Source organism: Triturus cristatus, chromosome 9, assembly GCF_964204655.1.
Source record: "Triturus cristatus chromosome 9, aTriCri1.1, whole genome shotgun sequence".
Classification (NCBI taxonomy): domain Eukaryota; kingdom Metazoa; phylum Chordata; class Amphibia; order Caudata; family Salamandridae; genus Triturus; species Triturus cristatus.
In genome coordinates this window covers 1284546343-1284572328 of record NC_140592.1, presented here as the reverse complement: position 1 = coordinate 1284572328, position 25986 = coordinate 1284546343, and the positions used below count along the sequence as shown (strand labels likewise).

General features: G+C 49.1%; 1 protein-coding gene across 1 annotated transcript in view; it reads right to left on the bottom strand.

Annotated features, from left to right (window-relative positions):
* The window catches only part of TTC6 (tetratricopeptide repeat domain 6), a 1112931-nt gene that overhangs the window by 265691 nt on the left and 821254 nt on the right, over positions 1-25986 (bottom strand). Inside the window, exon 27 of the mRNA XM_085627931.1 lies at positions 8425-8538. Coding sequence (XP_085484057.1) covers positions 8425-8538 — 114 coding nt within the window. The remainder of the gene's footprint in view (positions 1-8424; positions 8539-25986) is intronic.

The following is a 25986-nucleotide window of genomic DNA, read 5'->3' as shown; positions in this document are numbered from 1 at the left end:
TCGTCCCTGGGTGCTAGTAAGGAATCGTTTGGACTTTTGCGCATGGATTAGAGGTATGCTTTGTGGTGTGAGAAGGAGAGCGCTTGGACCTTCAGGTGTGGATCAGAGGTATGCTTCATCCCTGGATGTGAAGAATCACTTGGACCCTTGAGTGTGAATAAGAGGTACGCTTCATCCCTGGGTGTGAAAGGGGGATTGCCTAGACCTTTAGGGGTGGTATAGAGGTAGCACGGGCCCTGCGTGTTATATAGGGCTCAATCAACCAAAATGGGGGACACAGAGCTTTTTGTAAGGTGCAGCATACATGCCCAGTCAGATACTAGAGAAAGAGGTATGCAGTTCCTTAACAGGTACGGAAAAGGGGAGAGAGTTGCAGGATGCTGTCACAAGGGCTGAAGGAAGTCCTAAAGGGATGGGCGGAAGGGGGATTCCTACGTTCGGAACTAGGGCCCTCACTCACCCGGCCAGCTAGGTGTCATGCTTCATCATTGGGCCTGCTCCTCGCCGGGTCGGCGCTGCAATACCCTACGGGTACCCAATGTGGGGCTCTTTGGCAGAGACCTTTTCTTCCTTGCCATATGGTGCAGTGGGGGTGAGGGGCCTAAAAAGGTGTAGATGTGATGCGGAGAAGGTGAAATAATAAAACAGGTTGGGAAGTCCAAATGAGCAATTTATTCTGGCTGGCTCCCCACCTGATTAAAATGAAAGTAAGAGTGGAGGCTATCTAAAGTGATGGGTCAGGATAACTGCACTCTACTATTAAGGGGTCGACATGTTTCTTGCCTAATTGTCTGGAGGATCAAGCGGCAATTCATCAGGACCTAAAATAAAACTATCTACACATCGTAGTAAAAGTGACCTGACCTACCTACCATGTTGTATCTCTGCAGGTAAAGCACCCACAGATGCAGAGGACGACCTAATGGCTATAGTAGCCACGCCTAAACAGAATCCGGCAGGCAGAGACACATTTAATGTAACCCGGCGGCGAGCGGTAGGTTGTCCATTCGAGTAACACGGATTTGAGGACACAATAATTAAATGTGTCTCAACCAGGACAAATCTGCCTGTGGTGTTCTGTATGGTCTGGAGTTTGTGGAGCAGAGACTTGTTGATCCCGGCGTAGAGGGTGTTTCCGTAGTTCAGTCTGCTGGTTATTAGTGCATGGGTGACGGTCTTCCTATATTTAGGGGGGGTCCAATTAAAGGTCTTTCGGAGGATGCGTAGGGTGTTGAAGCTGCTGGAAGCGACGGTGTTGACTTGTCGGGTCATGGAGAGGGAGGAGTGGAGTACGATGCCTAGTTTTCGGGCGTGACCCATGGGGTGGGGGGTCGCCGAGGGCGGTGGGCCACCAGGTGATGTCCCATGCAGAGGGGGAGGGTCCAGGGATGAGGACATCTGTCTTCTCCGAGTTGAGCTTCAGGCAGCTTTTGCTCATCCAGGATGCCACGTCCTTCATTCCTTCCAGGAAGTTGAGTCTGGTGGTGACGGGGTCCTTGGTGAGGGAGATAATTAGCTGGGTGTCGTCGGCGTAGGATACTATGCTGAGTTTGTGGTGTCTGACGATCGCGGCGAGGGGGGCCATGTTGATGTTGAAGAGCGTGGGGCTGAGCGACGATCCTTGGGGGACTCCACAGTTGGTTTCCGGGGGTTCAGAGAGGAAGGGTGGCAGTCTGATTCTTGTTGAGAAAAGACCGCAAACATACACAGTCCAAGCCATTCCCCTGCAGGTTTCCATGGGGGTCCAAAACGAGACCTTCAAGCCACCTCTAGTGTCCTTCTCATAAAATTAAACCACCCCCAAAATTACAGGTAACTGCTCACAGGGACCCGAATAAAGCAGCACAAAACACCCCCCAGATTATCGACACTTCCAGTAGAAGAGCATAGCCCAGTAACGCAACTTAATTAGAGACCGCTCTTGCTCCATGCCATGTGCCAAGGCCAAAGGATACGCATGTGTCAACGTAACAAATAAACGAAAAACCAAACACCCACTTCCCTTCACAATTGCACACAGCACATGCAGGTCAAAAGGACACCCCTGCCCCGAACAAAACTTCACACTTTTAAATAAAAATAGCCAACAGGAAAGGAATACGGTCCCCACTGTAGTTAGGAGAGGGGGGAAACCAAAATACAAGAGCATTAGAGCAGTTTTATACCCACTATTCCCTTATAATTCTAGCACCTCTTAAAAAGGTTTAAAACTCACCCTCCTCCTTAAAACCTTAGCACTTCCTTTTCAGTACCCCTTTAGGAAATCTTTAGCTCAAGGCTGGACCATCGGGCACATCGGTAACATGTAAATGCAGGTACTCTCCAGACAACTGCTTAATGATGTGTTTTTCCAGATTAACCTACAGCTACAGGCCCGTGATTGCGATGAACGTGTGCCAGCACTACGCTGCCTGCCATTCCTTCAACCAAGGCTGTTAAAGACTTTCTCGCACAAGGACAATTGCTCAAGTCATGCAGGACACAGTGACTTTTTGCAACAACCCCTTGAAAGATATTGTTTACACCACAACAAGATAAAGACACCTCTGGGCGCCCAGACTGCAGACACCTTACCCGAACATGGCTCCACAGCATACAAATGCTTTCTAAGTTATGTATTTTTTGCCAGGGTGCTCTTGAGCCCCTCAGTAACTAGATGTATGCCTGATCTTGTAAATTCTGCTTTTATGTTCTTGCAACGCATGCGCAGAGACCTCTCTCGCTTAATATACACATTCACCGAACCAAACGCTGGTATTCCTCACGCACTACACAGTGCACTTCTACAAAACACCTGGTATTAACACATGACTGCCCTCGACACACAAACTACAAACAGGTCATGTTATATATGATCATGGATACCCCAAGCCATAGGCACAGACAGGGTTTACCTATTACAGGAGATAGCCCCAGTTAGAGCTAAATGTCTCGTCCACCTGCACTTATGTAGGATCAGGGCGAAAATCCAACCCCATAGAGTAGAACCCCATAGGACACTATTAAACGTCACCTGGCATGAGACAAACCCCACTGCACTATATCTCTTCACCGAGCATAGCCACATCCAATCCGAGGTAGACAGGATGCGCAGAAGGGGCACCATTGGGAAGAACACTGTTTGGCCACGAGACCTCATAGAAAAGAGGTTCCTGGAGGTAGCAAGACTACTGCACCAGTGCACAAATACGTGCACTCCCGCCTCCTTCTGAGGTCCCAGGGTGGTCCATCAACATCTTTGGGGCCACCTTCTTGAATGGCAAATGGAGCCCGGACATGAAATTTCAGTGCGGGCCGCTCATCTCAATCACGCGGAGGAAATGAGTCTCATGGGAGGGGTCCAATGGCAGCTGAGACACACTGTGCCAGGAAATATGGGATAGTGCGAATAATAGGTAAACACGGTTGGAGGGGTAGGGGCAACTCATAGTTGTACGGAAATTCACAATGTACTCTTTATGTTTCAGAAGGAAAGGAACCGTACTGTTGTGTAATAATGAGGGCTGCGACGTGAGATTATAATTTATTTATTTTATTTTATTTACGTAATTTTTAGAGCGCAACAAATACCCTGGGGTGTCTCGGCGCTGTGGAGCTACTGGGGTCAGTCATCCTCTCACTGGTTAAATAACCACGTTTTTAAGAGCCTGCGGAAGCTCATCAGATCCGGGGCAGTTTTGATGGAATGTGGCAGAAGATTCCAGAGTTTTGGGGTGGCCACCAAGAAACGTCTATCTCCCCAGGTGGCCGTTCTTGTGCGTGGAACAGTGAGGAGGTTGGTATTGGCCGATCTTAATTGCCGTCTAGGAGTGTATGGCTGAAAGGCTTCCGTCAGGAACCTGGGTCCTATGCCGTGTACTGCCTTATATGCAGTGCAGAGGGCCTTGAATTTAATGCGGCTCTCTACTCTCAGCCAGTGGAGTTGACGAATGCCAAGAGTGGTGGAGTTGCGGCGAGGAATGCTCAGGAGAATCCTGGCTGCCGCATTCTGGATGGATTGCAGCTTTGTTATGACACGCTTCTGGGTATGGAGAAAGAGAGCGTTTCCATAATCCATTTTGGAGAAGACTAAGGTAGAGACCAGAGTCTTCCCAGCTGAGGGAGGGAGATAAGGGAGCAGCTTCTTAATCTTTTTCAGAATAAAGAATGAAGACGACACAACCTTGTTTGTATGAAGGTCAAATACCAACTTGCTGTCAAAAATGACTCCCAGGTTTCTGGCTTTTTCCACTGGGACAGGTGGATAGCCGAGCTTTTTCGGCCACCAGTTAGAAGACCATTCTGGAGAGAGTTTTCCAAAGGTCATAACCTCGGTCTTGTCCGAGTTGAGCCTAAGACAATTAGAGGCCATCCAGGTACTGACCTCAAGCATAGCTCTCTGGAAGTTGGCTGCCACAGTGCAGCCGTCCTTATGGATGCCCAGGACCAGCTGGGTGTCATCTGCATAGGATGTTAGCCGTCCTCCATGTGCCTTTATTACCCTCGCTAAGTCCGCTACATAAATGTTAAATAGCATGGGACTTAGCGAGGAACCTTGTGGAACTCCACAAGGGAGTGCAGAGGTGGGTGAATAGAAATCTCCCAGCCTTACAGTCTGGGTACGGTCTGCCAGGAAAGATGAAATGAGATCCTTGGCCAGACCGCTTATGCCCAGAGCTGTGACACGGTCGACTAAGGTGGCATGGTCGACCGTGTCAAAGGCCGCTGACAAATCCAAAAGGATGAGGACAGCCGCCCCCCCCCTGATCCATGATTGCCCTGATCTCGTCAGAGGCCTTAATCAGGGCGGTCTCTGTCCCATGCCCTTTCCTAAAGCCAAACTGCGTTTCATCGAGAAGTTGGTGGGTCTCGACGAACTGTGAAAGCTGTCTATTCATCATGGATTCGCATACTTTGGTGGCAAAGGGTAGACACGCAATGGGTCTATAGCTGGCGACGGCTGTGGGGTCTAGGGAGGGTTTTTTCAGAAGGGGTTTTATAACAGCCTTCTTCCATATACTAGGAAATTGGCCTGTCTGAAATGCAGTGTTGCAGATCTCCATAAGGGGGCTTGAAATCACCTCTGTGAGTTTTTGCATCACAGAAGGAGGGCAAGGGTCCAAAGGGGAACCCGATTTAGTGGATGAGATGAGGGTGATAACGTCATCAAGTGAGGCAGGTGAAAAACATAAGAAAGAGTCATAATTATGATGAGAAGGTACCTCATTCACACTACCGCCTCTGTGTTCAGTTTTGGTATCCCCTTCAAATGAAGCATATATATCTGCCACCTTTGTGGTGAAGAAGGTGGATAAATCATTACAAAAGGTCTGTGAGGGCTCTACCCCAGGGCCAGAGGGGGGGGTGGACAGGGTCGTAACAACGGAGAACAGCTCTCTGGCAGAGTTGGCAGCGGTTTCAATTTGTGCCGAAAAAAAGACTGTTTTTCGGGCCACAATTGCCTTTTTATAAATCATAAAGGCATCTTTATAAATTTGTCTGGCTGTGGGGCAGTAAGCTTTTCTCCATCGCCTTTCTAGATTCCTACAGTGTTGGCGATGGAGTCTTAAATCTTCATTATACCAGGCAGCCGAAGGAGATGCTCTGTTAGGTCTTGTGAGTTTTTCTGGGGCCACTAGATCGGCGGCACTTCGGATCCAATCTTGGAAATCTATAGCTGATAATGCTGAAAAATTTCCTCCCTGAGGATGGGAGGAAGCAAGAGAGTCTAGCATCTGAGGAATGTCAGCGTTTTTCCAAGCACGTGTCCCCACCCTAGTTCGGGGTCTCGGAAGAGAAGAATGTAGGGCCCGTATATTTTGCTGAAATATAATAGCCCTGTGGTCTGACCACGTGATGGGAATAATGTCCAACACAGAGATGTCAGGATCATTGGTGAACAGACCATCAAGGGTATGTCCAGCTTGATGTGTAATGCCCTTGACTAATTGGTGAAGTCCTAAATTAGCGAGGTCAGTCGTTAGTTGAATTGTATCAAGATTATCCTTCTCTTCCAAATGAAAATTAAAGTCTCCAAGTATCGTGTAATTTTCTGAGCCGACAACATTGTCATTTAGGTCAGAGAGAGTGGAGAGGAAGGCGCTACGAGGGCCAGGGGGTCGGTATAATATTATACCCTTTAGGGCTTGTTTGGGGTTAATGCTGATCGCAAAGGCAGCTGACTCACAATTAGCAGAGTTTATAGGATCGAGTGTGGTCCGGTATTTGTCCTTGTAGATAATTGCAAGGCCACCGCCTCTTCCTATGGGCCTATCATGTCTAGCAACGCTATATCCATCTGGGATAGCGTCGCAAAAATCCGGACCAGAGCCGGCATCTGCCCATGTCTCAGTAGCGAACAGTACATCTAGGTTATGAGCGATGATAAACTCCTTGATGTGAAAACTGTGGCAAGGAAGTGAGCGCGTGTTGATAAGCGCGGCTCGACAGCCATGCGAAGGAGCATTATCTGGAACGTGTGACGAGATATAATTAGGATCTAGATGGGCTAGAGGGTGGGAATGAGGAAGTTGGTAGCCACAGCCTGGACATGGGGGGTGACTAGTGTCCCTCCCAACAGTGAGAGGGACGGGGGTACAATCCTTATGAGTTTTACCAGGACTCAGCTCTCTTAAGTACAGAGATGAGTACAGCAGTCGGGGACCAGGGGTTATGGCCCTGGGCCGTGTCCGGCCGCGGACGGGCGCAGACGGGCTTGGCTTTGGCGCGGCTTCGGCGTGCGCCCGCTGCGCCAGCCCGCTGCGCCGTCTGTTATTAGTGCCCATTTATAGGCTGTGAGGAGGGTGGGAGGCCAGCGCGACTAGAGCGCAGCCCCAGCCCTCACCCAAGATGGCGCCCGCCTGCAATCAATGAAAGCGGCTGGCTAGCGAAGGAAAGGTAGGATAGCGTGGAGAGGGGTGTTAGAGTGCCTCTGACTAATTCCCAGTTAATCTAATACAATAAAAATGCCCCAGAAAGATTTTCAGCACGATTTAAAAATGATGATAAAAACGAGTGCAGTCACGTTTAAAAGCAGCAATGACAGGTACTGGTCTCAGGTAGCTCGCAGCCCTAGTGCTCACACAGGGAGAGCTCAAAAAGGCAGCGAACGACTGAAAACGGCCAGCTAAGTAGTCTGGGAGGGCGGGAGGCCAGCGCGACTAGAGCGCAGCCCCAGCCCTCACCCAAGATGGCGCCCGCCGCCGCCTGCAATCAATGAAAGCGGCTGGCTAGCGAAGGAAAGGTAGGACATTGCAGGTTCCGGACCTGCAATGGGGCACCTCCATGTTGATGGATATCTACTGGCAGTGTGCAGCCATGACCGACACCCAGCTCGTCCCCAGATGGCGGGGTCTCTGCACCCTCGTGACCACACAAACCCCTCCCCTGGTTATCCCTGGAGAAGATCTGTCCGAGTTGTCTCAACATCTGTTACAGAAGAAAACACCTCTGTTGCATCAGGCTTGAAGGAGAAGAACTGCTGATCCTTTTAGCTGGACTCGGTACAAGGACCTTCCAGAGACACCATATATGTGCAAGACGAGAATCCCTTTGCAGTCCAGCGGTGCCAGTTGCGGTTTGTCGACTATCCTGGACACAGACTATGGTGTGAAGTACGTGGACAGCGGGCGAGGCCTGATATTAAAAGGATCAAGGGTGTGCAATCTAAAAGGACCCTGTACATATATGGTATGTTTCCATAGGGTGAACTACCGTTTCAAATACGCGTATCATGGTTTATTGGCTGTACAAGATGAGAAGGCCCTATGGACCTTCACAGTGCTGAATGAAAGGAGGGCCTGTGTTGTTTTGCTGTAACACTTGGATCTATACGACTACTGTACAAGCACAATAAAGAATACAGGAACATTCTACTTTTTGATTTGAACTCTGTCACATTATTATTCACTGCGGGTGCAGCACTATATGAATTATTCTATCCTGTGGCCTCAGGTCGCATCCTTGAGCAGCAGGTGCTTGTAGCGAGTGCACAGCGCTTCTTTGGAAATGACTTATTGTGGGACCAGGGGGAGGGGGCTGTTCTCTGGGCTCGCTGCTCATTTTGTATTGTTGTGATTTATAAGATGTGTGAAGCCAGGTAGACAGCATTCCAGGTCTCTCTATGAATCCAGTGTGACACGCGAAGACTTGCAGCTTATACAATTGCCTTTTAATGCTAAAGACAGGCTGCAGACATTATGGTTTCAACCAGCAGCATCAAAAATACCAAAAGCTTTATTTGTATTCATGGGGCGCGTGGGGGCAGCCCCGGCATTTGGATGGCCGAACACAGGTTTGAAAGAACAGTGACCGGGGAGTAGATTATGTACATTCTCTGTTCCCTTCTCCTCCACTCACCACACTTGAATAGGCTTAACCTGCCTGAGAGTCAATCACCTCAGACAGCACGCTACCCACAACAGAAGCAATGTGCAAAGCACCCACCTTCTCATAAGACTTGGTCTCGTGGTGAACCACAGCTCTGTTGTAGAAGGCGAGGGAGCAGGTTGGGTCCATCTGAGCCGCTTTTGTCAGGTCTTCTACTGCCAGCTTGTAGACCTGCAAGAAAATACAACATTCAGCGGGAAATCACAGACCGCAAATGGAGCCGCCTCCTCTGAAGAAAAGAAAACTTCCAGGAGTAAATCACAGACCGCAAATGGAACAGCCCCCTCCGAAGAAAAGAAAACTTCCAGGAGTAAATCACAGACCGCAAATGGAACAGCCCCCTCCGAAGAAAAGAAAACTTCCAGGAGTAAATCACAAACCACAAATGGAACAGTTTGATCTAAAGAAATAGGACTTTCAGCAGTAAATCACAGGCAGGAATTGAACAGCCGCTTCTAAAGAAATACAATGTTCAACATTAACTCACAGGCCAGGAATTGAACAGCCGCTATTCGTTCTTAAACATTTCATTTTCGGTAATACATACCGCTGGATGTTGGTTGCTGTTTGTTGCCCTCCCTGCCCTGCTGTCATCACAAACACTGCCAGGAGCCTTGAGGGCACACATCCCACCGGTCACCAGACGCGCCGGGAGGCGCTTAAAACAGCGCATTAACCGAGCGGCGTTGACTGTCAATGACTCATTCCGACTTTGGTCGGTCTGATTATGTGCATGGGACAATACTCCAACATTTATTGTTCCGTTAGATCATGGTTAATATCTGCGCGGGGTTTAAAATTAAAACATTGTGTCTTAACATTGATGCCCTTTCCCATATCATCTCCTCTCCTTGGGGACATCGAAGCAGCGCCCCTGCTATTACCTGCGTCAATATTGGGTAACGGAGTAAAATCACGAGGCTGTTCTCATACATTTAGCCTTGCTTCAATTTGACATAACTTCTGCAACAAATGACCATGAAGGTTAGATACCAATTGTTCTTATCGGTTACATAAAACGTCCTCGCTTGACCATACAGGGGAACTATTTACGTTAGTGGTAAGTGACAGTGGTGGTGAACGGGCATTATCGTTCGCCGCCGGAGAGCTAGGTTGGCAGACTATGTTGCGAGTCGCTCGCTGTTTTTGTTTCTGGGCCACACCTTTTTTCTTCCTTGTGATAGGGTCATGTCTTTTTTTTTAGCATTTATTCATGCTTGCTTGCTGCCCGCTAGTGCTAACACCAAGAATACGTGACCCCGACAACTGCTCAGTCAAAGGACTCAACTCCGAGTTGTTAGGATTACTAGAGGCACCATATCTATCCCTGATATTGTCAGCAGACGGATGGGCAGAAGAAATTTCCAGGCCATTACTAGTACCAATACCAGATTGACAAGAAGGAAGAGATTGAGGATCCAGAGACAACCAAAATCCCCAAATGCGATGCAGTGCACGCAACGAAATTCGTTTTATTAATTTATATGTTTACTTACCTGTAAACCTCCGTAATCCATAGTTTACTACCCCCAACCCTGCCCCTCCCCCTCCCCACGTCACCGCCCTGCAGGTACTCCTACTACCGACCGCGGCTGCATACAGACTATCTTTAACCGTATTCTGGCCTTGTATGGCAGCCAGTTTAGGGATTTGAGGGCTGAGGAGATGTGCTTGTTTCTTTTTGAACCAGTGAGCAGTCTAGCTGCTGCATTAATGGATGCTTTCAGTGGGGCTAAGCTATATTTGGCGAGTCCACAGAGCCTGGAACTATCATAGTCTAGCCTAGGCAGCACCCGAGCTTGCACTGCCAACTTGAAGTCCTCTTTGTTGTAGGAAAGGTTTTAGATTCCTTAGGGTGTTCATCTGGTGTTTAGCCCCCTTGCTTAAATTGCTAATAGGATTCTGCATGCTCAGGTGCTTATCCAGTGAGATTCTGAGGGATTTCGCAGAGTCGATAATGCGGGGAGTGCAGTTGAAGGCCGTAAGATGTTTCAGCCAGTGGTCGATATGCGTGGTGTGATTAGGCAGTGCAATGAGAAGGAATCCCGTTTTGGAGGTGTTGAGCATGAGGTGGTTGTCAGTGAGTCAGTTTTGAGTATCCAAAAGTGTAGAGATGAGTGAGACAAAGTCTTCAGGGGAGGAGATTTTTTAGATAGAGTTAAGTGTCATCCGCATACATATGGGAGAAGATGTTTGCAGCATTCACTGCATTTGCCAAGGGTTCTAGGGATAAATTGAAGAGTATCGGTGATAATATGGACCCCTGTGGAACCCCCATTGAGACTGAGGAGGGCTGGGATAGGGATTGCTTTATCTTGACTTTTTGTGATCTATTATGGAGGAAGGACGTAAACCATCGCGATGCCGGCCCTGAAAAGCCCATCCTATGTTCAAGGCTGATTAAGAGATTGTTGTGGTTAACAGTGTTGAAGGCTGAAGACAGGTCAAGGAGAATCAGGAGGCATGATTCATTGTGGTCTAGCATAATCAAAATGTCATCCAAAATGTGAGTGAGAACAGATTCCGCGCTGTGGCCTCTTCGAAATCCGGATTGATGTTGGTCCAGAAGTTGGAAATAATCCATGTGTGCACAAAGTTGCATCTGCACGCATTTTTCCAGCTATTTAGCCAGGGTGGGGATGCTGGAGATGGGCTGGAAGTTATTGAGATCAGATCTGTCTGAATTTGTTTTTTTTTAGAATCTACCCTCTACTGCCAGAGACTGATTTATTTGTTATAGGTCTTCCTGACCGATCGAAGGTGTTTTAGATGTTCAGTGGAGGGTACTGATCTCCCGGTTCTTTACGCTGACCTAAGGTTGCGGTGCTCAGAGTTTAGGTTGTCGTTGAACCAAGTTTTGGAGATTTTGATGGAGGCACTTTTTAGTTGTAGAGGGGCTATTTCGTCTAGGATGCCAGTGATGGTGGTGTTATAGAAGTCGGTGAGGACATGCACATCCAACATGTCCAATGAGGGAGTCGAGGCATGTCTACAGCAGAATGTTAGATCCATAGACTTGATATCCCTTAGGTTCCCTTTCCATTGTTTCGTTTTCTTGGGTTGGACCCTCTGCGGTGAAACCTCCTTCTTAATTAGGAAGAAGAAAACAAGTTACTTACCTGTAACTTTGGTTCCCCAGTATTGGTAACTTTCATAGTTTGTATCATTCCCCGTCGTCGGAATGGGAACCTCATTTTTCTCTGTTTTTTCTTGATTACCATGTACTAGTTTTGACTGTAAATTGAGATGGTTATGTAAGGCCAAGTGTCTACCAAAATGTGCTTTTGTGATTTACTGCTTGCTATTCTGATACAAAGCATGAGAATCTATGAAAGTTCCAATACTGGGGTAAGAAAACAAGTTACTTACCTGTAACTTTGGTTCCCCAGTATTGGTAACTTTCATAGATTCTCATGCGCCCACCCACCTCCCCTGGGAAAGCTCTGCCGGTTTACTGAGGTAGTGGCTGTTTGCACAACGGCTACGAATATCTGAGGCTCTGAGCTCTCTCAGGAAGGTTCCAAAGGGTGAGGCTGTGCTGATTGGTCCTGGCAAAAGTTTGGGCTCTTTTACACAAAGAGGTTGATATGCTACAAAATGAGATGAGGCCTAAGCCTATTTTCTCTTTTGTTTCTATGGTTATGATATATATATTTTTTATTTACCGAGGTTCCCATTCCGACGACGGGGAATGATACAAAGCATGAGAATCTATGAAAGTTCCAATACTGGGGTAAGATGCAGTAATCGTCAGACCTATCACAAGGGATAATGGCATCTATTGAGATGGTTTTTTCTTTGGAGATGATGAGGTCTTGAGTTTCACCCTTAGTATGGGTTGGACTTTCGCAATATTGTGTCAGCACGTGCTCCAATGGGAAGGTTTTTAAACAGTTTACAGCTTGATCATTTGGGTTAGACCAGTGAAGGTTAAAATTTCCCCGGAATATTTGGAAAACTAGGGTGTCATCATTGGAGGAGATTATGTGCATTAATTGTTCAATGAAGGAAAGATGGTCTCCAGGGGGGTGGTAGAATGGGTGTAATTTGCATAGTGGCCCGTGGTTGCTAGAGATGTGGATGCATAGGTACTCACTTGAGGTCATTTCAGAGGGATAGGAGTGAGAGACCGAGAGTGTATTTCGATGTATGCAGGCGGCTAAACCGCCACCCTGTTTTATGGATCTGTTTATTCAAATTATGTCATGGCTGGTGGGACTAGACGGGCAAAGATAGGGGTGGACGAGCCTTTTAGCCAGGTTTCCGTGAGGATGATGATATCAAGCTCGTTGCTAAGGATGAGGTCAGCTGCGTGTTTACTCGCAGATCTGCAATTGCATAGTACACATTTCAATTGGAGAGGTGTGTGGGCGGGGTGGATTCTGCATGGCGTTCACTCGTCCTAGGACCCTACCCCTCTCCATGGGACAACACCTGCAGCCCTCCTGCCCCCACGGACCACATCTGAAACCTCAGCATCCTTCTCCACTCCTCCCCCTCCATGACCCGACAAGTCAACGCCGTCACGTCCAGCTGTTTCAACACCCTCCGCATCCTCTGAAAATATTTTACGATTCATTAGCATTTCTTAATTGTGACCCGTAAATTGAGAGTCTCAATTCAGGAATGGCTTCCTATTCATTTCTATGGGCCAAGAGGCTCATAGGAATGAATGGGAATTGCATGCGCAATTTGCGAATACCCAATAGGTACTCGCAATTTGCGCATGCAATTTCAAGGGTGCAAGGGTTTCAAAAGGACACCCTGTTTCACCCCTGAAATGTGCATGTGTGCACATGTGGCAAACATACATGCCCTATGGGCATGTATGTGCGCCACATGGCACTTTGAAAAATGCAAAAAAGTGAATTTTTCAAAGAAACCTAAAGTTGATGGTAATTTGCGATTTCTTAAGCCAAAATCGCCCAACTTGGGTGCTTCCTACATTGCATTTAAGGAATCACAATTTGCGATTCCTCAAATGCATTCGCAAAATAGGGAATCTGCGATTCCCTATTTTGCAAGGGCCTTCTGGGATGATTGTGAGAAGTTGGCCTGGTATATGATGTTCACTAATTAAAGTGACCACCTTGTACCATGCCAAGCAACCCTTATGGTGTGGTTGTAAGTCAACCTTTTCGGACTAGCTGCCCTAGTGGTAGCGTAGGCTAAGCAGTCTTTGAGGCTAAACTCGTTAAAGCGTGTTAAGCAGGCTGTTTTACCACATGTAACCCCCCTTTATACCAATGAAAAGACACCACACAGATATATATTCAAAATATATATGTATTTATTACTCAAAGTATCCCCTAGACTCTTTATGAGCACAGGAGCACAAATCGTTAAACAAGAAAGTATTACAATATACAGAAGTTGCACTTTATATGGATAGGCCCGGGTGGCCGCTCAAACCATATACTAAAATAGTGGTATAAGTACCACGAACAGGAAAGGGAAAAGGCCTAGGGCCTCTAGAATCGCTGGGCCTACAAGGAGCTAACTTCAGTTAGTGACCAGGATGTCCACGGGTCGGGTGTGCAGTGAGGAAAGTTACACGCGGGCTCCCATAGGTTTTCAATGGGTGCGTAAAAGTTCAAATGTTACTGCTAGAAGGGTCTTCTGGATGGACTACGAACTTAAGACTTAAAACACAGACACTAGAGATGTTTCTCTACACTTGGGCACCGGAGTGCCAGCTTTACCTCACCCACAGGAAGCAGGTGCATAGGTCTCGAAGTGCGTCGGGTTTCGTCTATCTGTTCAATGGAGCCTGATGACAAAGATGCTGCAGGCGGTCGGTCCAGAAGAGATGCGGTGGATCCAAGGGTGGATCGGCATTGTAGAAGACCTGTAAGCAAAGGGGACAGTGTTTACAGTCACTAGCCAGTGACCAGCGTGGCACCAGGTAGGTACCAGGCGATGTCGGGTGCAAACAGGTGATGAGGTGTAGCTTGTCTCCGCAGCCACGTGGTCCCTGAAGGTCGACGATGTCCAGGAGTCGGTTCACGAGCTGTCCCACGCAGGCTCTCACTGTCGGCGGTGTCGGCGACTCGAAGGAAGCAAACAAGCCTTGGAAAAAGCAGGAGTCGCAGGAATTGAAGAAAGCTGATTGCTCTGACCAGCAAGGTCAGAGGGTCTGCTCCTTTGAAGGGAAGCAGGGGCCAGTCTGGGGCAACCAGACTAGCATTGTAGTTTTCAAGTTAAGTCGCCAAAATGGCCACTAGCCAACGGGCCAGGGACCGGGCAGGCGCGTCGAGATGCAAAGTGCAGAGGGGCCCCACGCAGATCGTGGAGATGCTGGAGGGCTCACCTTTGGTGCAGATGCTGCTCGGATGTTGGGCTTCTCAGGACCCAAAGCACAACTTGGAGGGAGCCTCTGTTGTCGCGTTTGCAGCTTGTCGAGTGTCTTTTCAAGATGGCTGGCTCCACGTGTCTCGGTGCCTCCACGGGTTCCTTCTTTGCAGGGACTGTGGATCGGGCTGTGAGAGGTCTGGAGGTCCAGGTCTTGTCGGTCTTTGGGCTCGGGCTCCGGCGGGAGGCGGCAACAAAGCAGACGTCGAGTTGCTGGTTGGTGCTTGCGTTAGCAAGATGGTCACTCCCTGACCATAGGGGAGATTTCCTTCTGTCCTCTGTGCAGCAGAGCGTCGAAGTTCCCGTCTTCTTCTTTGTAGTAAGTTGATTCCAGAATGTCTGAAGTCTTAGGATACAGCTCCTACCTTTAAGCGGATTCTAGGGGCCGGACTACCTGCTAGGTCCCTCCCTAAGGGTGGGACCAGGAAGGGGGGTGGTTACACCCCCAATCCTTTGTCCAGCTCGCCCCAGGTCCGGGGCTGGTGTGCCCCAGGACCGGTTTGAACTGGCATATGCACCGAGGCTCCTTGTGAGCCTCAGGCATGTCTGTTTCCATTCAAGCCCTACCTGACCAATACACAAAATCCTGTCTGGGGTGGTGCTCGCACCTCCCCTGGCAGGAAACCCTTTGTCCACGTCTCCCAAGCTGGAAGGACTCCCAGCAGCAGGAGGGCAGACTTGTGTCTGTGGTGGCAGCGTCCATTTTGTGGAGCTGAGGCTATGTCTGATTTTACCTGGGTTTCAGGTACTGTACATGTCGTGTCCCTCTAGAAGGGTGGAATGCTAACCCCGTCGCCAGAATTGGCGAGGGGTTAGTATTCCAATTCGTATGACACCTTACTCGACATGTTTTGATAAAGCCAAACCAAAGATAGCATTTAACCGCAAGGTTCATAATGCACTTAGGAGTATATGGTATGGCGATATCTGGAAACGGTAGAAGGAAGTTGTTCCGACCACTGCAGACAGGCTCAGCTCATGCCAGAGCACCATCTCACATGGAACCAAGCACTCTGCCTTCAGGATTGTTAAGGCCTGCCATAGGAGTGACTTATAGGTTAACATGTGTCCCATTTAAGGTTAGGTATAGGTATACTACACCTAAGTAAGAGGTGGTTACACCAACTTACCCCAGCTGAGTGATCAGCCAGTTGTGTCAAATTGTGAGGCCAGGCCAGGGGTGGCACAATACATGCTTCAGCCCCTGGTAGGCCTTAGATACACCAATGCCCTGGGTACCTAGTGTACACTGGTACAGGGGCTCACAGGGTGATTCAACCAGTTGTGTATGTACCTAGGGTACATGGAGTCCATTTTAAAGAGAGAGCAGCAAGGCTGAGATCCTGAATGGCAGGATCTCAGGCCAACTAAGTCGAAAAACCAGCTAGACACTAGGCACAAATTTGGGGGTAACCATAGTCAGATATCCACCTTCCTACACAACCCCCCCCCAAACGAAGGGAGATGAGGCTGACCTTGACCAGGTAAGCCTATATTGCCTAAGTGGCCATTTAAGGAAGAACCAGCACTGGCATGGTTACCCCCTGTTTCATGGTCCACTAAGCAATCCCTCACCCTAAAGGTGTCATAGGGTCTCCACCATAGGGAATTTCTACCTTTGGTGTGTCTTTGCAAAGTAAAAGGCTGGTGTTGAGATGGAGTACTGAAGTGAGTGTCCTCAAAGTGAGGCCTCAGCTTCCTCCAATCATCCTCCACCATGGATGCCTTTCTTTCCTTAACTGAGTTGCACTGTGCTCTCAGGGTCAGCCTCTTGCTACCTAAAGCTGGAGGCTGGGTCCCTTTTGTGGGCTTACTGGAGGGACAGGTCAGGTTTGGGGCCCTAAGGTCCCAGGTTTGCCTGTGCCCAACAGAATCCCTCTGGGGGAGGTCCCTAACTACCTGTAAAGGGGATCCCTCAGGAATGTGTTTAACCATCACCTGGCTAGGGCTACTAGCCAGGCAATCCTCATTCTTTTGATGGGGGGGTTCTTGTGGACAGGGGCCCTCTTGGGGGCCACTGGCCTCCCTGACCTCTGCAGCCCTGGGCTGACTGAGGCAGGGTAGAGAGAGGCAGGCTACCTGCACCAGACTGGGTCCCACCTTGGAAAGGTCCACTGACATCAGAGGCTCTGCCAGGGCAGGTCTGGCTACCTCTGGGGCAGTTCCTTCACAAGGGGTGAGGTCAGGTCCCTGAGGAGGCTGACCTTTTCCTAATGTCTGGGGAGAGGGAGACTTTTCTTCCTCCCCACTACTCTCTGTTTGTGTGGAGTGATCCATAGTTTCAGGCTTCACTACACCTATGTCAGTCTGAGTATAGGCTGAGACCATTACAGTCCTGCCAACCTTTTCAGGGGGGCACTCAGTTTGGGTTTGGGCTGTGACTGTCACAGCTCTGACAGTCTCTACAGGGAAGTCTGTCTTTGCCTGGGCTGTGGCTACCACTGCCCTTCCAACCTTTTCAGGGAGGAAATCTACTTGGACAGGGGTTGTGGCTGGCACAACCCCACTACCCTTTCGTGAAAGGCCTACCATTTTAGAATGGGTGTTTTGTTCGACTCCAGCCCAAGCTGAGAGTTCTAAGTCATTCCCCAGTAAGCAGTCCACAGGCAAGGTTGGGGACACTGACACCCTTTTAGGGCCAGTGACACCTCCCCAGCTGAGACATACCTCTGCCATGGGATGACTGTTCTGTTTGCCATCAATGTTAGTTACCTGGTAGGAGAAACCAGGCAAAAGCTGCTCAGAGGGAACTAGCCAATGGGCCACCATAGTGATGCTAGCTCCAGTGTCTCTGTAGGCCTCAGCTTTTCTACCATTGATGTAGGGCTCCTGTCTGTACCTACCCAAAGGGTTGGGACAGGCAGTGAAGTTGGCAAACCCCATGCCACCATCACAGACAAGAGTAGTTGCTGTGGGGGAATTGGCTAAGCCAGGTTCCCCCTGTGTTCCCCAAGTAAACCCACCCAAATTTTTGGGGACACTCCCACCACCTGGGGGATTACTGCTGACAGTAATAGGTGGTGTGACAGGAGTAGTTGGAGGAACAGTTTTGTTTTTAGCCTTTGGGCAACTGCTGTCAGTTTTCCAATGCCCAGGAATTTTACATTCATGGCAGTAAGGCTTTTTACCTGTGGCAGAGGAGGGAGCTTGGGACCCACCACCCTGTGTGGAGTTTTGGGGCCCTGAGGAAGATTTCTCTTTTGTTTTATCCCCACCCTTCTCTTGAGGTTTGGTGGTATCTTTCTTTAGGTCACCACCCTGATTTTTAGGCCTGATCCTGGTCCTGACCCATTTATCTGCCCTCTTTCCCAATTCTTGGGGAGAGGTCAAATCTGAGTCTACCAGGTGTTGATGGAGGAGCTGGTTTTGACAGTTACTTAAATCTGTTCTCTCATCATCAAATTGTACAATCCTGTATAATCAGACACCTTACTTCCCAGCAACCAACCCTCCAAAGCCTTAGTGGCACATTCAACATATTCAGACCAGTCCTGAGTCTGTGTCTTCTGGGTATCTCTGAACATTAACCTGAACTGTTCAGTGGTTAAGCCTAACCCATCAACTAGGACACTCTTCAGGGCTCTGTAGTTTCTGACATCCTCCTCCCTAACAGTGAGGAGTTTATCTCTGCCTCTACCTTCAAAGGAGAGCCATAAGATTGCTGCCCACTGGTCTTCAGGAACCTGCTGCACTTTGCAGGCTCTCTCAAGAGCAGTCATCCACTTGTGGATATCATCCCCACTTTTGTAGGAGGGCACAACCTTGGACAGGTTCCTATTGTCAAAGACCCTATCTTTGTCCTTAGGGACAATGCTGCCATCAGTGGGTATAGACCCACTCTCTCTAGGTTGCCTAGCCTTGTTCAGTTTCTCTTCCATCAGGGCTACTTCTAGCTCCTGTCTCCTGATCCTCAGCTGAGCTTCCTTCATTCTGGCCTCATGCTCCCTCCTCTGAGGGCTGGTCATCTTTCTTCTGGAGTGACCTTGAGAGCCTCTAGAGGCATGAGAAGCATTAGAGTCACCTGAGTGATTCCTCTGTCTCCCAGACCCCTGGTTCAGTCCACTAGAGAAATTCAATGGGGGGACCCCATTGTCAGTCCCAAGTAGTCTTAAGTTAGCTGAGCCAAGTCTGGCACCTGGCACTGGGCTATCTCTCCCATCAGAACTACTGCTACTGTCAGACTCACCCCCTTTGTCATCCCTGTCCCTATGCTGATTCTCATCATCTGTAGTCAGATTCTCAACTAAGGTTCGACTGTTAGAAAGGGGTACTTCAGTAGCATCTTCAGAAGGAGGGCCTCCTGTTCCTGTCCCTGAGGGGTCTAACTGGGAGGCTTTCTTGAGAGCTCTCTGATCTTCATCAGCTTGTAAGAGTTCTCTGAGTTCAGCAGAGGTAGGGTTCCTGGGCTGTTTAAGGCCCCTGATATTTGCCAACTGCCTGAGCTCATTCTGGTTTAGGGTAGCAAAGATGGTTGGTGCCCTCTGGGGGTCACTCTCGACAGAGATGGGTACATTGGACCCCTCTGCCCCAGCCATTGCTCTTAAGTGTGGGTGGATGTGTTGCAACTACCTACACTTGGGTTTTCCTACTAAACCTATCTAGTAGTTGTAGTCAGGGTGTGCTACTCCCTTTGCTCTACAACAACTAAGTTCAGTAGAACTTAAGTATATCTAATCTTGTTTTATATGTACCTACAGGTACCTGTATGATCTTTCAATTGGTAACAAAGAGATTACAACGGTAAAACACAGCAAGCTCAAATGCAACCGCTGCTCACCAATGTGAGAAGTTGGCCTGGTATATGATGTTCACTAATTAAAGTGACCACCTTGTACCATGCCAAGCAACCCTTATGGTGTGGTTGTAAGTCAACCTTTTCGGACTAGCTGCCCTAGTGGTAGCGTAGGCTAAGCAGTCTTTGAGGCTAAACTCGTTAAAGCGTGTTAAGCAGGCTGTTTTACCACATGTAACCCCCCTTTATACCAATGAAAGGACACCACACAGATATATATTCAAAATATATATGTATTTATTACTCAAAGTATCCCCTAGACTCTTTATGAGCACAGGAGCACAAATCGTTAAACAAGAAAGTATTACAATATACAGAAGTTGCACTTTATATGGATAGGCCCTGGTGGCCGCTCAAATCATATACTAAAATAGTGGTATAAGTACCACGAACAGGAAAGGGAAAAGGCCTAGGGCCTCTAGAATCGCTGGGCCTACAAGGAGCTAACTTCAGTTAGTGACCAGGAGGTCCACGGGTCGCGTGTGCAGTGAGGAAAGTTACACGCGGGCTCCCATAGGTTTTCAATGGGTGCGTAAAAGTTCAAAAGTTACTGCTAGAAGGGTCTTCTGGATGGACTACGAACTTAAGACTTAAAACACATACTAGAGATGTTTCTCTACACTTGGGCACCGGAGTGCCAGCTTTACCTCACCCACAGGAAGCGGGTGCATAGGTCTCGAAGTGCGTCGGGTTTCGTCTATCTGTTCAATGGAGCCTGATGACAAAGATGCTGCAGGCGGTCGGTCCAGAAGAGATGCGGTGGTTCCAAGGGTGGATCGGAGTTGTAGAAGACCTGTAAGCAGAGGGGACAGTGTTCACAGTCACTAGCCAGTGACCAGCGTGGCACCAGGTAGGTACCAGGCGATGTCGGGTGCAAACAGGTGATAAGGTGTAGCTTGTCTCCGCAGCCACGTGGTCCCTGAAGGTCGACGACGTCCAGGAGTCGGTTTAAGAGCTGTCCCACGCAGGCTCTCGCTGTCGGCGGTGTCGGCGACTCAAAGGAAGCAAACAAGCCTTGGCAAAAGCAGGAGTCGCAGGAATTGAAGAAAGCTGATTGCTCTGACCAGCAAGGTCAGAGGGGCTGCTCCTTTGAAGGGAAGCAGGGGCCAGTCTGGGGCAACCAGACCAGCGCTGTAGTTTTCAAGTTAAGTCGCCAAAATGGCCACTAGCCAACGGGCCAGGGACCGGGCAGGCGCGTCGAGATGCAAAGTGCAGAGGGGCCCCACGCAGATCGTGGAGATGCTGGAGGGCTCACCTTTGGTGCAGATGCTGCTCGGATGTTGGGCTTCTCAGGACCCAAAGCACAACTTGGAGGGACCCTCTGTTGTCGCGCTTGCAGCTTGTCGAGTGTCTTTTCAAGATGGCTGGCTCCACGTGTCTCGGTGCCTCCACGGGTTCCTTCTTTGCAGGGACTGTGGATCGGGCTGTGAGAGGTCTGGAGGTCCAGGTCTTGTCGGTCTCTGGGCTCGGGCTCCGGCGGGAGGCGGCGGCAAAGCAGACGTCGAGTTGCTGGTTGGTGCTTGCGTTAGCAAGATGGTCACTCCCTGACCATAGGGGAGATTTCCTTCTGTCCTCTGTGCAGCAGAGCGTCGAAGTTCCCGTCTTATTCTTTGTAGTAAGTTGATTCCAGGATGTCTGAAGTCTTAGGTCACAGCTCCTACCTTTAAGCGGATTCTAGGGGCCGGACTACCTGCTAGGTCCCTCCCTAAGGGTGGGACCAGGAAGGGGGGTGGTTACACCCCCAATCCTTTGCCTAGCTCGCCCCAGGTCCGGGGCTGGTGTGCCCCAGGACCGGTTTGAACTGGCATATGCACCGAGACTCCTTGTGAGCCTCAGGCATGTCTGTTTCCATTTAAGCCCTACCTGACCAATACACAAAATCCTGTCTGGGGTGGTGCTCGCACCTCCCCTGGCAGGAAACCCTTTGTCCACATCTCCCAAGCTGGAAGGACTCCCAGCAGCAGGAGGGCAGACTTGTGTCTGTGGTGGCAGCGTCCATTTTGTGGAGCTGAGGCTATGTCTGATTTTACCCGGGTTTCAGGTACTGTACATGTCGTGTCCCTCTAAAAGGGTGGAATGCTAACCCCGTCGCCAGAATTGGCGAGGGGTTAGTATTCCAATTCGTATGACACCTTACTAGACATGTTTTGATAAAGCCAAACCAAAGATAGCATTTAACCGCGAGGTTCATAATGCACTTAAGAGTATATGGTATGGCGATATCTGGAAACGGTAGAAGGAAGTTGTTCCGACCACTGCAGACAGGCTCAGCTCATGCCAGAGCACCATCTCACATGGAACCAAGCACTCTGCCTTCAGGATTGTTAAGGCCTGCCATAGGAGTGACTTATAGGTTAACATGTGTCCCATTTAAGGTTAGGTATAGGTATACTACACCTAAGTAAGAGGTGGTTACACCAACTTACCCCAGCTGAGTGATCAGCCAGTTGTGTCAAATTGTGAGGCCAGGCCAGGGGTGGCACAATACATGCTTCAGCCCCTGGTAGGCCTTAGATACACCAATGCCCTGGGTACCTAGTGTACACTGGTACAGGGGCTCACAGGGTGATTCAACCAGTTGTGTATGTACCATGGGTACATGGAGTCCATTTTAAAGAGAGAGCAGCAAGGCTGAGATCCTGAATGGCAGGATCTCAGGCCAACTAAGTCGAAAAACCAGCTAGACACTAGGCACAAATTTGGGGGTAACCATAGTCAGATATCCACCTTCCTACACAACCCCCCCCCAAACGAAGGGAGATAAGGCTGACCTTGACCAGGTAAGCCTATATTGCCTAAGTGGCCATTTAAGGAAGAACCAGCACTGGCATGGTTACCCCCTATTTCATGGTCCACTAAGCAATCCCTCACCCTAAAGGTGTCATAGGGTCTCCACCATAGGGAATTTCTACCTTTGGTGTGTCTTGGCAAAGTAAAAGGCTGGTGTTGAGATGGAGTACTGAAGTGAGTGTCCTCAAAGTGAGGCCTCAGCTTCCTCCAATCATCCTCCACCATGGATGCCTTTCTTTCCTTAACTGAGTTGCACTGTGCTCTCAGGGTCAGCCTCTGGCTACCTAAAGCTGGAGGCTGGGTCCCTTTTGTGGGCTTACTGGAGGGACAGGTCAGGTTTGGGGCCCTAAGGTCCCAGGTTTGCCTGTACCCAACAGAATCCCTCTGGGGGAGGTCCCTAACTACCTGTAAAGGGGATCCCTCAGGAATGTGTTTAACCATCACCTGGCTAGGGCTACTAGCCAGGCAATCCTCATTCTTTTGATGGGGGGGTTCTTGTGGACAGGGGCCCTCTTGGGGGCCACTGGCCTCCCTGACCTCTGCAGCCCTGGGCTGACTGAGGCAGGGTAGAGAGAGGCAGGCTACCTGCACCAGACTGGGTCCCACCTTGGAAAGGTCCACTGACATCAGAGGCTCTGCCAGGGCAGGTCTGGCTACCTCTGGGGCAGTTCCTTCACAAGGGGTGAGGTCAGGTCCCTGAGGAGGCTGACCTTTTCCTAATGTCTGGGGAGAGGGAGACTTTTCTTCCTCCCCACTACTCTCTGTTTGTGTGGAGTGATCCATAGTTTCAGGCTTCACTACACCTATGTCAGTCTGAGTATAGGCTGAGACCATTACAGTCCTGCCAACCTTTTCAGGGGGGCACTCAGTTTGGGTTTGGGCTGTGACTGTCACAGCTCTGACAGTCTCTACAGGGAAGTCTGTCTTTGCCTGGGCTGTGGCTACCACTGCCCTTCCAACCTTTTCAGGGAGGAAATCTACTTGGACAGGGGTTGTGGCTGGCACAACCCCACTACCCTTTCGTGAAAGGCCTACCATTTTAGAATGGGTGTTTTGTTCGACTCCAGCCCAAGCTGAGAGTTCTAAGTCATTCCCCAGTAAGCAGTCCACAGGCAAGGTTGGGGACACTGACACCCTTTTAGGGCCAGTGACACCTCCCCAGCTGAGACATACCTCTGCCATGGGATGACTGTTCTGTTTGCCATCAATGTTAGTTACCTGGTAGGAGAAACCAGGCAAAAGCTGCTCAGAGGGAACTAGCCAATGGGCCACCATAGTGATGTTAGCTCCAGTGTCTCTGTAGGCCTCAGCTTTTCTACCATTGACGTAGGGCTCCTGTCTGTACCTACCCAAAGGGTTGGGACAGGCAGTGAAGTTGGCAAACCCCATGCCACCATCACAGACAAGAGTAGTTGCTGTGGGGGAATTGGCTAAGCCAGGTTCCCCCTGTGTTCCCCAAGTAAACCCACCCAAAGTTTTGGGGACACTCCCACCACCTGGGGGATTACTGCTGACAGTAATAGGTGGTGTGACAGGAGTAGTTGGAGGAACAGTTTTGTTTTTAGCCTTTGGGCAACTGCTGTCAGTTTTCCAATGCCCAGGAATTTTACATTCATGGCAGTAAGGCTTTTTACCTGTGGCAGAGGAGGGAGCTTGGGACCCACCACCCTGTGTGGAGTTTTGGGGCCCTGAGGAAGATTTCTCTTTTGTTTTATCCCCACCCTTCTCTTGAGGTTTGGTGGTATCTTTCTTTAGGTCACCACCCTGATTTTTAGGCCTGATCCTGGTCCTGACCCATGTATCTGCCCTCTTTCCCAATTCTTGGGGAGAGGTCAAATCTGAGTCTACCAGGTGTTGATGGAGGAGCTGGTTTTGACAGTTACTTAAATCTGTTCTCTCATCATCAAATTGTACAATCCTGTATAATCAGACACCTTACTTCCCAGCAACCAACCCTCCAAAGCCTTAGTGGCACATTCAACATATTCAGACCAGTCCTGAGTCTGTGTCTTCTGGGTATCTCTGAACATTAACCTGAACTGTTCAGTGGTTAAGCCTAACCCATCAACTAGGACACTCTTCAGGGCTCTGTAGTTTCTGACATCCTCCTCCCTAACAGTGAGGAGTTTATCTCTGCCTCTACCTTCAAAGGAGAGCCATAAGATTGCTGCCCACTGGTCTTCAGGAACCTGCTGCACTTTGCAGGCTCTCTCAAGAGCAGTCATCCACTTGTGGATATCATCCCCACTTTTGTAGGAGGGCACAACCTTGGACAGGTTCCTATTGTCAAAGACCCTATCTTTGTCCTTAGGGACAATGCTGCCATCAGTGGGTATAGACCCACTCTCTCTAGGTTGCCTAGCCTTGTTCAGTTTCTCTTCCATCAGGGCTACTTCTAGCTCCTGTCTCCTGATCCTCAGCTGAGCTTCCTTCATTCTGGCCTCATGCTCCCTCCTCTGAGGGCTGGTCATCTTTCTTCTGGAGTGACCTTGAGAGCCTCTAGAGGCATGAGAAGCATTAGAGTCACCTGAGTGATTCCTCTGTCTCCCAGACCCCTGGTTCAGTCCACTAGAGAAATTCAATGGGGGGACCCCATTGTCAGTCCCAAGTAGTCTTAAGTTAGCTGAGCCAAGTCTGGCACCTGGCACTGGGCTATCTCTCCCATCAGAACTACTGCTACTGTCAGACTCACCCCCTTTGTCATCCCTGTCCCTATGCTGATTCTCATCATCTGTAGTCAGATTCTCAACTAAGGTTCGACTGTTAGAAAGGGGTACTTCAGTAGCATCTTCAGAAGGAGGGCCTCCTGTTCCTGTCCCTGAGGGGTCTAACTGGGAGGCTTTCTTGAGAGCTCTCTGATCTTCATCAGCTTGTAAGAGTTCTCTGAGTTCAGCAGAGGTAGGGTTCCTGGGCTGTTTAAGGCCCCTGATATTTGCCAACTGCCTGAGCTCATTCTGGTTTAGGGTAGCAAAGATGGTTGGTGCCCTCTGGGGGTCACTCTCGACAGAGATGGGTACATTGGACCCCTCTGCCCCAGCCATTGCTCTTAAGTGTGGGTGGATGTGTTGCAACTACCTACACTTGGGTTTTCCTACTAAACCTATCTAGTAGTTGTAGTCAGGGTGTGCTACTCCCTTTGCTCTACAACAACTAAGTTCAGTAGAACTTAAGTATATAACTAATCTTGTTTTATATGTACCTACAGGTACCTATGTGATCTTTCAATTGGTAACAAAGAGATTACAACGGTAAAACACAGCAAGCTCAAATGCAACCGCTGCTCACCAATGTGAGAAGTTGGCCTGGTATATGATGTTCACTAATTAAAGTGACCACCTTGTACCATGCCAAGCAACCCTTATGGTGTGGTTGTAAGTCAACCTTTTCGGACTAGCTGCCCTAGTGGTAGCGTAGGCTAAGCAGTCTTTGAGGCTAAACTCGTTAAAGCGTGTTAAGCAGGCTGTTTTACCACATGTAACCCCCCTTTATACCAATGAAAGGACACCACACATATATATATTCAAAATATATATGTATTTATTACTCAAAGTATCCCCTAGACTCTTTATGAGCACAGGAGCACAAATCGTTAAACAAGAAAGTATTACAATATACAGAAGTTGCACTTTATATGGATAGGCCCTGGTGGCCGCTCAAATCATATACTAAAATAGTGGTATAAGTAC